General features: G+C 37.8%; 1 protein-coding gene across 1 annotated transcript in view; it reads left to right on the forward strand.

Moving 5' to 3' along the window:
- Positions 1–10,191, forward strand: part of LOC134790916 (leucine-rich repeat and calponin homology domain-containing protein) — an 82,626-nt gene extending 72,435 nt beyond the window's left edge. Inside the window, exon 12 of the mRNA XM_063761919.1 lies at positions 9,973–10,191. Within this exon, the coding sequence (XP_063617989.1) occupies positions 9,973–10,092 (120 nt within the window). The 3' untranslated portion in view covers positions 10,093–10,191. The remainder of the gene's footprint in view (positions 1–9,972) is intronic.
- Positions 10,192–11,031: the final 840 nt, after the last annotated feature.

The raw sequence follows: 11,031 nt of genomic DNA on the forward strand, positions 1-11,031 counted from the left end.
AGAGGCTGAAGGAATTTTCACTGTATTAAGGAATTTCTACACCTACAGGGGAACAATTTTTGATGTATTTTTTTGTATTAAAAATTCCAATTTTATGTATTCATTCCGCTGAAAAGGCATTTATTATCTTTGCACTGATTAGGTTTAATTTTGATTGCTTGATTTTTTTTATTGATTGGTGAGTGTTTATTTAAGTCTCGAATGTATTGGGATAATTTTTAAGGTGTTCTGGTAACGATTAAGAGCCCTTATTCCTTAGAGCGTTCACCGATTTTGCGAAATAACACTCGATAGATGGCGTTAGCGCTCGGTACGCGAGCGCCGGCAAAGCTAAGCGCGTTTCAACGCAGACAAGAATAATTTTGATACTTTTCAATTTAATTTGCAAGTAAATTTATTTTAACGTTATATTGGCACTCTGTATTTTATTTTATAAGCATGGTAGTAGTCAATAGAGTATATGTGATGAGATAATATATAACCAACGACGAGTAAAAAATAATGATTGTTTACCTCTGTATGTCATGGAATTATTGTGACAAGTTCATCCACGAAGTCAAGTAACTTATTCAAGTCAGTTCACCAAGGAAGTTGAATAATTAAATGTTTTAAAGATAAGGTTATATTAAATAATAATATATACAGGGTGGCCAAAAATAAGTGCATTCCCGTTGCCAGGGAGGTTTAGGGATTATACTGAACTAAGCAACCGCGAACCGCGATGGGACCAACCCCGAAATCGCGAAAAAAAAATTTGGCTGTTTCATACATTTTGTCTAGTCCATTTTCTATGGGAGGGTAATTTTTTTTCCAGCAACCATTTTCTTGCCAGCAGCGGAAAAGCACTTATTTTATGGCCACCCTGTATAATGACAATAAATTCGAGAGTACCTGCAAGTAACAACTACTGAACTCTCTGAAGTTCGATTTTATGTCTAAAACAGAAGTATCTCCGTTTTTAGGGTTCCGTACCCAAAGGGTAAAACGGGACCCTATTACTAAGACTCCACTGTCCGTCCGTCCGTCCGTCCGTCAATCACCAGGCTGTATCTCACGAATCGAGATAGCTAGACAGTTGAAATTTTCACAGATGATGTATTTCTGTTGCCGCTATAACAACAAATACTAAAACAGAATAAAATAAAGATTTAAGTGGGGCTCCCATACTGTTGTAAACGTGATTTTTGACAGAAGTTAAGCAACGTCGGGCTCGGGCGGGGTCAGTACTTGGATGGGTGACCGTTTTTATAGATAATGGTACGGAACCCTTCGTGTGCGAGTCCGACTCGCACTTGGCCGGTTTTTATTTAGAACGAAGTTGATTTATAAGGTTTACTTGATCCTTGTGGGAAGCAAATGAAGCTTTATTTGTAAGTATGTATGTAAAATAAAATAATATTAATAATCTATCAACCGCATCTAGATCGATAGTGCTCGTCAAGGAAAATCTATTGAGCCCAAACACGATGGAGTTATGATAAGTAGATTAGGAGTTCTGGTGACCAACTCCTGACTCCATCATGAAAACCTGGACTTCATCTAGATTCTAGATCGATGGTGCTTGTCGGGGCAAATCTATTGATCCCAAACACGATGGAGTTATGATGAATAGATTAGGACTTCTGGGGACCAACTCCTGACCCCATCTCGTAATGGAGTCAGGAGTTGGTCACCAGAAGAGTCTCATGACTCTGGACCTCATCTAGATAGATGGTGCTCGTCAGGGCAAATCTAATGAGCCCAATCACGATAGAGTGATAATGAGTAGATTAGGATTTCTGGTGACCAACTCCTGACTCCATCATGAGAACCTGGACTTCATCTAGATCGATGGTGCTCGTCGGGGCAAATCTATTGAGCCCAAACACGATGGAGTTATGATGAGTAGATTAGAACATCTGGTGACCATCTCATGATGGAGTCAGGAGCTGGTCACCAGAAGGGTCTCATGACCCTGGACCTCATCTAGATAGATGGTGCTCGTCGAGGCAAATCGATTGAGCCCAAACACGATGGAGTGATAATGAGTAGATTAGGAGTTCTGGTGACCATTACTGACTCCATCATGAGAACCTGGACTTCATCTAGATCGATGGTGCTCGTCGGGGCAAATCTATTGAGCCCAAACACGATGGAGTTATTATGAGTAGATTAGAACATCTGGTGACCATCTCATGATGGAGTCAGGAGTTGGTCACCAGAAGGGTCTCATGACCCTGGACCTCATCTAGATAGATGGTGCTCGTCGAGGCAAATCGATTGAGCCCAAACACGATGGACTTATGATGAGTAAATTAGGACTTCTGGTGACCATCTCATGATGGAGTCAGAAGTTGGTCACCAGAAGGGTCTCATGACCCTGGACCTTATCTAGATAGATGGTGCTCGTCAGGGCAAATCATTTGAACCCAAACACGATGGAGTGTTAATGAGTAGATTAGGAGTTCTGGTGACCAACTCCTGACTCCATCATGAGAACCTGGACCTCATCTAGATCGATGGTGTTCGTCAAGGAAAATCTATTGAGCCCAAACACGATGGAGTTATGATGAGTAGATTAGGAGTTCGGTGACCATTCCTGACTCCATCATGAGAACCTGGACATCATCCAGGTCGTCCGGGTATAATAAAAATGCAAACCCTAACCAGAATTCAAGTAACACTGAAAATCTATCACATAAGCGAGAGTCGGTTGTTAAAATTAAATATGGTGTAAAAAATGTACACCCTTGGATCAAGATTTTCTAATCATAGTATACAGCACTTCTCGGAACTCTCTCGATGGTTACGAAAGCAACGAACGCCTGACGGTCGAGCACAGGTCCGTCCCCTAAGCGCACTCGGCGGAGACTGAGCGCGCGGTGTCGGTGCAGCGTGATTTGTACGTCTTTAAAAAAATATAGATTTACGGCTAGGTAGGTCCTATAGTTATGATTTTTTTTTTATGAGTAGACATAAAGTTACAATTTGATAAAATATTATTTTTGGGGCAAAATATAAGTCCAATTTGCGATAAAAAAATGTAATGTAACCCTGTTTTCACCAAAAAAATGAAGAAAACTCGGAAGGTTTTTTATCAATTTTTTAAAATGAATCTTCGATTTTCAAGCATGTCAGCCCCTCGTACAAGATATGGTGAGTTGAATTGTAATCATTCATGTACCAAATGATTCTTGTTTACTGCAAAATTGAGAACCGAAACGACCCTTCTCACTGCAAAATTTGAAAAAGACTCCTAAGAAAACTCATTTATTTTAGGTTCAAAAAGAGAAAATGAAAATTTGAACGTTTTCAGCCCCTAGTTTAAGAAATGATTATTTAAGTACGTTATCAGTTTTTGAATAAATACTAATAGTTACGTCGTAATCTTAAATGAAAAAGGAAGCATTTTGCAAAATACGCTCGTCTGTAGGAGTAAGGACTCTTAAGTTCATGTGTACTTATATAAAACTATGGTTTGCTAATATATTGTATATCAAGAAACGTATTAAAATTTCTAAGTTAGTAAGCTAACATTACGAAGAATTTTTAGCATAAGATTTAAAATTACTTCAGCTAATAAAATTTATCTTTGGTAATAAGATGTTAGACTAGAATCCTCTGTTACAATTAACTTCGTCGTTTGTTTTCCCGTAGTATGGCTGCGTCACTTTCGTTTGCCATGTCAAAGAGGATTTGAAATAGAGGAATATTGTCAAAGTAAATTATGTACCTAGTCAGTACATTTACTGCCATCTTTCGACACAAATGATTAACACTTTTAGGACGCCATATGAGTTAACTTGTTAAATATTAATATTAACGCCATCTACTCGAGAGTAGGTTGAAGGTTATGGTGCCATCGCTCGAAAAGATTGCACCATACCTTTGGCCTGTAGTCGAGTAGATGGCGTTAATATTAATATTTAATAAGTTAACACATATCAATGAAAGAATAAGGATCAAAGTCAAATAGTGTTCTATCAGTTTTATGTCCTGTCGAAAGATGGCAGTAAATTTACAGTGGCTACATAAATTACTTTGACAATTCGTCTCTATACGCTCTATTCTCTTTGAGTTTGAATGAATATAATTGACTAGTCCAAAAGTCGACATTGACTTGAACATTTCGTTGCCATTATGCCTCTTCGTCATTATTTCAGCTTATCTTAGTTTCTTGTGTATGATTATGTCTTTGTTCCACGGATCTCACTTGTTTGTTTATTGACAGAGCTATAGTAGATGTAGTTTTTTTTTTTTTCATATACCTACTACTACTGGTCCTGTCTGTAATGTCTGTATCTGTTCGAGTAAGATGGTATTACCTCCGTATTACCTTTCACTCTAGCAGCTGTTGCAGAATTGCAAGCAGGACCGTGAGTACTAGGTTTAATAATAATGCAATTTAGGTGTAGTCAGATTATTACACATACGATTTTGCACTATAGGTAATGGCGCGTTCACATCGAACAAACGGACGTTTGCTATCTCTTTCTAACACATAGCTGTTACAATATCGTCGGGTGACAAGCAAAACTCACTAAGTACTATCAAAAACTTAAAGTAACAATGCACTTTATTACATTTGTAATACGGTTTATTGTCCAATAATTTCAATGATGTTAGTTAGTGACTTTTGCTTGTCACCCGACGATATTATCTTTTGGCGATCTTTAACCGTTCGTATGTTCAATGTGTACTCGGCAGTAAATTAATATAATGCCACACCAATGTAACTACGACACTTAGGATAGAATCTCAGACCCTGGTGCAGTCTTAATCAATGTTACAAGCTTCTTCAAGTACCTCTAATTTCCACTGGAAACAAGTTTTTTGTCTGAATCTTCCAATTAACCTAGCCCAGGGGTTCCTAAACTGTGCGCCGCGGTGCCCTGGTGCGCCATAGACAATAAAAAGGGCACCGTGTTACCCGTCAAATTCAAAAAGCCTTGCTAGGTTAGGGCACCGAGATTAAATTTTAAACTTGCAAGTGTGCCGCGGACCATAAAAATTTGGGAAGCCCTGATCTAGTCTAACCTAGCTTCCATTAGATAGGATTATCAATATTGATGGAATAGTATGCGATGAACTTTTTGTTTTCTCTTTTTCTCCTGACCTTATTGTCTAGAGAAGAAGGTTCAATTTGTAATAACAATATTTGTTAATAGGGTCATCTTAAATAATTCAATTTATGATCGCCAGGGTCTAAAACGCTGACAAACATGACGTAATCTTCCACCAAAATATATGCTAAAAATAATCCTAAAGTACAATGATAAAAACCTCATTTTGATGGTAAATGTGGTGCAAGATGAATAATAAAATAAAGGGTAGAAGGAATGATATAAGTTAGCTTAGCTGTTTAATGGATCTTAATATTTCTTATATAATAAGAATTGTATGCCTTAATCGAAACTTCATATCGTTATTGTATTAACAATGCAAGGAAGTAAAATTAGTGCTGTAATATTTATAGGCTTTGGGTTATAGACACAGCGGCGAAATTTTTATACAAAAAATTTCATATAATTAATTGTATGAAATTTTTGACTAAAAAAGCTAAATAAGTATGTAGCATGAGCAGTTTATGAACATACCTGTGGTAACTCGAGGTACGAATACTAATTGATGTTTATTATTAAAGTTTATAGACGTATATTTATTAGGCTGTCCCTTATTTTGCGATTTTAAAAATTAACGCATACCCCCTAAATATAATGATACTACTCCAAAACACCCTGAAATTTTTTTTTAGGATATTCCAGTAACAATTAAGAACCCGTGCCGACTTACAACTGAAATTCCCATACAAATTACTATGGTGAAATTTGACCAGAGACTAATTTGATAATTTTCATTGGTTTTGTGTGCGCATCGAGATTTTTTTGTTAAATAAAGTTTATAAATATGGCAATATTATACAAAATCCATATGAAAAAAAAAAGAAAAAAGATCATTGTATGGGAAAATTTCATGAAAGTCGGCACGTGTTACGGTTACAGGAATTACCTGAATTTTTTTTACAGAGTGTTTTGGGATAAAAGAAACTGATTTAGGGGGTATGCGTTATTTATTTCTGAAAATCGTAAAATAAGGGACACGCTAATATGTATGCATTTGCTTATTGGAAAATCCTATTTTACTGTAAACAGTAATATACTTAATATCGAGCCTCTTAAGGTAAAAAAACTTTAATACTTACCATCACTTTAGTGATCGTGCCCCGAGTTAGCACAGAATTATGAATATCTAAAGAAATTGCTTATACGCTTAAATATAAAGTATACGTCTAGTTAGATGGTTAGGTAGAATTGGTCTATTACCAATTTGTTTATTTTGCGTGGGCTTAAAGAAAGCTGTGTCTATACACAAACGGTCTTAATATTAACGCGTAGACATTTAGACTGTAACCTGAGGCTTTCCATTGCAATAATTGGATAATTATAAGTAAAATAAAAAGACATTTTATAACAATTTTGGATTATATAAATTAACTAATATAACTAAACTTAGCCAACCGATGAACGGATGCCAACAAACAGTATAGATTTTTATATATATTTATCGTCATTATGGAGTTGTTCTAACCCCTAACCTAACCTAATCTAACCCCTTAGAGGGTTAAGGGGTTAGATTAATAAGTTGCACTTTGTACGGTTTTAAAAATGCTAAGACCATATAGGGTAATTCGCCAGTAACAAGCCACTTTTAGTAACTAAAAACGAATTCTATTATATTATTTATAAACAGAATTCATTTTAGTATAAGGTTTCAATATAGGTGAATAGAATTAATTTTTGGCTTGGGGTGGCCAGTTACTGGCGAGTGGCGAATTACCCTACTGATCATGTTACATAAAAATACCATTGAGTACTTATCTTAAAAATCAGAGTTCTATATGAATTTATTATGTATAATTTTCATGGCTACTTAACTAACATAAACGTACTTTAAATATATGTTTAACCCCACCAAAGAATTTTTGAAAAGATATATGTTTTTTTCTTAAAAAACCTGCTATCAGTTTTCATTGGATTTTTATGTACTTAGCTTTTTATGTAACATGACCAAAAAAATTAAATTTAAATGCATTCCAAAGATAATTATATAAAAGACTGGATTTTGCACTTATCCCTGCCACTTCAATGCCATTTCCAACTTCTTTACTAATTTGGGGCATTATCTATGAAAAGGGACCCTATTGTCGATGGCGCTCACGCCGCACAGCGTCGCGCGGCATTGTATTTACTCGTATAACGGAGCATCGTTGATAATGGCGTAAGCGCCATCGACAATAAGGTCCCTTTTCATAGATAGCGTCACATTTTATATACATATGTAATGTATTTCTAACATATCTTATTTTCTGGTCAACTATCTATGTGTGGTAGCTTTCTTGTTTGTGCTTTTTGAACTTATTTTGAGCTTTAACATCAAGTACAATGATATATTAAGGATGTAAGTTAATATATTAGATATATTAATATATAATTTATAGCTTGCATAGCATATTAGCATATATTTATTAGCTTGTGGTGCTTGGGTACTTATTTGTGTAGTTTATATAAAACTGGATTTAATGTTTGAATTTGTCATACCTACAGAACAATTATATTTCAAAAAAATATTTAAAGTCAATATTTGAAACCATTCTGTGCAATACCTATTAGTTATTGGCAAAACTCTACTTCGACCGACTTAATTGGTTTGCCAGCTTAGCCAAAATACGAACAAATAATATACACGGTGTAACATGATGAAATCGAATAATTTTAACCACGCATTTCTGAGGTCAAAAGAAGGAAAAAATGTAATATGAGTTTAGGTCAATTTCGCCACAAAAAAAAATTGTTTTGGTTTTTCAATTTTTTGAATGTATTTGTACATAAAAAATTAATGTTACCTATTGGTGAACATGTCACTTAAAATGGGTTTTTAAATTTTTTTTTCGTAAAACCTACTTTTTGCAAAGTGTTACTTGTCACTTTTTGACATCTATCAATAAGGATATTTAGACTACGTCCCATAGCAGCAACATCACCATCAAAAAGGCCTTTTACACTATGTAACAATAAAAACTTGTTATTTTTTAAATTAATATTATCTCTGAAACTAGGCGAATTTCAAAAAAGTCTATAGGACATTTTTGTCTCTAAATATGATCAGGAATACGCTGTTAAAATTATTCGGTTTCCTCATGTTACACCGTGTATTTACTTATTATTTTAAGATAATATTTTTACTCCAACCACAGAGTTAAAAGATAAGCAGAGCCACGGATGCCATGACAAAACTGTGATTTCATAACACGCAAATTTCGTCATGTTAACGCGCGCCACGCACACATTCACAACTCGAAGGCGAGTGGCTCAAACTCGAACTCGAAGTAAGTAGGTATATGTGTGTGCGAAATCGGCTTGACATGAAGTCACGGTTTTGTACTAAGCGACTCACAGTGGCGGATTTGCAATATTTGCCGCCCTAGGCCCTAGGCCCTGTAGCCACCCCTTTCTCAGCACCCATCATATTGACTACATTTTGAGTTATTTCTTGTTATCATCAGCGAATTTTTTGTCACAATTTGCCGCCCCTAAATATCTTGCCGCCCTAGGCTCGGGCCTACTGAGCCTTAGGGCAAATCCGCCAGTGGCGACTCACCCCTGTCTTCCTGTCAACACTGTGGCTCATCTTGTATAATACTTGAATTTTCCTTCAAAGGCAGCTTACATAATTAATTAAACGATTAAATCCAGTTTATCTTTGTATTCCATTATAAAATAATTATGATCATTAGAAATGATAATTTGTTAAATGATTTTCGTACTTTTTCTCACGTCCAGTATTACTTTTTTCTACTTAATATAATCGTATATTTTGTGTTCTCCTGTTTTTTGATTTTTGTATGCATTTAAACATAGATTAGCTTTAGACAAGTTTGTATTTTATTACATTTATGCGTGTTTTTATAAGTATTTGGCTGTAGCTATTATTGCTATATTAAATTGTTTATGCCACGTTCTTTTTGTACTTACAAGTTTTTCTCTTAAATAAAGATTAAATTACTTATTGGCCATGCTGTTTTATTTATAACGCTACATCCAGGGAAAGAACCTCAAGGATTTATTTTTATCATGTTTCAATGGTAGAGAGTACAAACGAAATGCAAATTTATGGCGTCTATAAAAAACATCAGTCAAGATGGCACTAGATGACTTTTTATACAAAATTTAATAAAAAAATAACATGTTGTTAACCTTTTGAACGCCAAAAATATCGAAAATTGTCGTTACCGCGCCCTGGAAAGGACAAGTATAGGTTTTATGACGTGGTACGCCGTCAAAGTAACCTTCACATTTTAAAGTAACACAAAGTTACATTATCTCGCTTGCACCTGGGACCTTGGCGTGTCAGTGACGTTTTTGTTTATAATGTAAAGCATTCAAAGGGTTAAAACATTCACTGCCAAGAATACGCTAGGCTTGTTCATTTTGTATTGTAAATGGCGCGCTTGGCACTGAAAGTGTTTCGGTGCACTGTGCAGGGATTAGGCGGGTTAGAAAAAAATTGCATCTTAAATACAAAGTTCCTTTACAAATTCCTCATATATAATCGTTTAGGCTCGTGTACATCTGGCGCATGCGTCGTCTTACTATAGTGAAACATTTGCGAATGACTTGCGGCGCGATTCGGGAAATGAATTAGAGATTCACTAGATATGAAATAGTAAAGGTATGTGACGTTCCACGGCAAAAGGTACCTCGCATAGCGCCGCGATAATATTGGAGCGGCGTTAATAATAGCGTAAGCGCCAACCGCCATAAGGTACCTTTACCCGTGGGACGTCACGTACTATCTTTACTATTTCATATCTAGTGAATCTCTAATTCATTTCCCGAATCGCGCCGTTGTTCACTGCTCGCGTGCAGGTTATTCGCTTGCACTGGAAAGACTTAAAAATAAGGATGGATATCATCACATCATTACTTATTTCAGAAACTAATGTGCTGCGCAGCAGACGTCCTCGAAGGCAAGGGCACCGTACAAGTCGCCATCACGGTAACTGAACTCCTGCGACGGCACGGCGCGTTACGGGCGACGCAGGCACCCGCCTAGCGGCTCGCACTCGCGCCGCAGTCGCAGCTCTCGCTCTAACCGGGGGCACACCGTGTGTGAGTGATAAGGACGTGAATATAGATGAGTTGTAATAGTAAGGTTGCCATATGCGCAGCAGACGTCCTCGAAGGCAAGGGCACCGTACAAGTCGCCATCACGGTAACTGAACTCCTGCGACGGCACGGCGCGTTACGGGCGACGCAGGCACCCGCCTAGCGGCTCGCACTCGCGCCGCAGTCGCAGCTCTCGCTCTAACCGGGGGCACACCGTGTGTGAATGATAAGGACGTGAATAGAGTTGTAACAGTAAGGTTGCCATATGCGCAGCAGACGTCCTCGAAGGCAAGGGCACCGTACAAGTCGCCATCACGGTAACTGAACTCCTGCGACGGCACGGCGCGTTACGGGCGACGCAGGCACCCGCCTAGCGGCTCGCACTCGCGCCGCAGTCGCAGCTCTCGCTCTAACCGGGGGCACACCGTGTGTGAATGATAAGGACGTGAATAGAGTTGTAACAGTAAGGTTGCCATATGCGCAGCAGACGTCCTCGAAGGCAAGGGCACCGTACAAGTCGCCATCACGGTAACTGAACTCCTGCGACGGCACGGCGCGTTACGGGCGACGCAGGCACCCGCCTAGCGGCTCGCACTCGCGCCGCAGTCGCAGCTCTCGCTCTAACCGGGGGCACACCGTGTGTGAGTGATAAGGACGTCATTACATTTGAATATCCTCATGTAAGCACATCAATACAGTTATCGCAAACTCCTGTGACGGCACGGCGCGTAATCAATGACTCAGGCGCCCGTTTAGCGGCTCGTAATTACGCTCTCGCTCTAACCGGTTTACTATACCGTGTGAGAGATAAGGACGTGATTATAATTTAGTTTATCGATATGATGGACTCTAACCGTAATACACTTTGCGTGTTTTGTGCCAGCAA

This window comes from Cydia splendana, chromosome 5 (genome assembly GCF_910591565.1).
Source record: "Cydia splendana chromosome 5, ilCydSple1.2, whole genome shotgun sequence".
NCBI classification, from domain to species: domain Eukaryota; kingdom Metazoa; phylum Arthropoda; class Insecta; order Lepidoptera; family Tortricidae; genus Cydia; species Cydia splendana.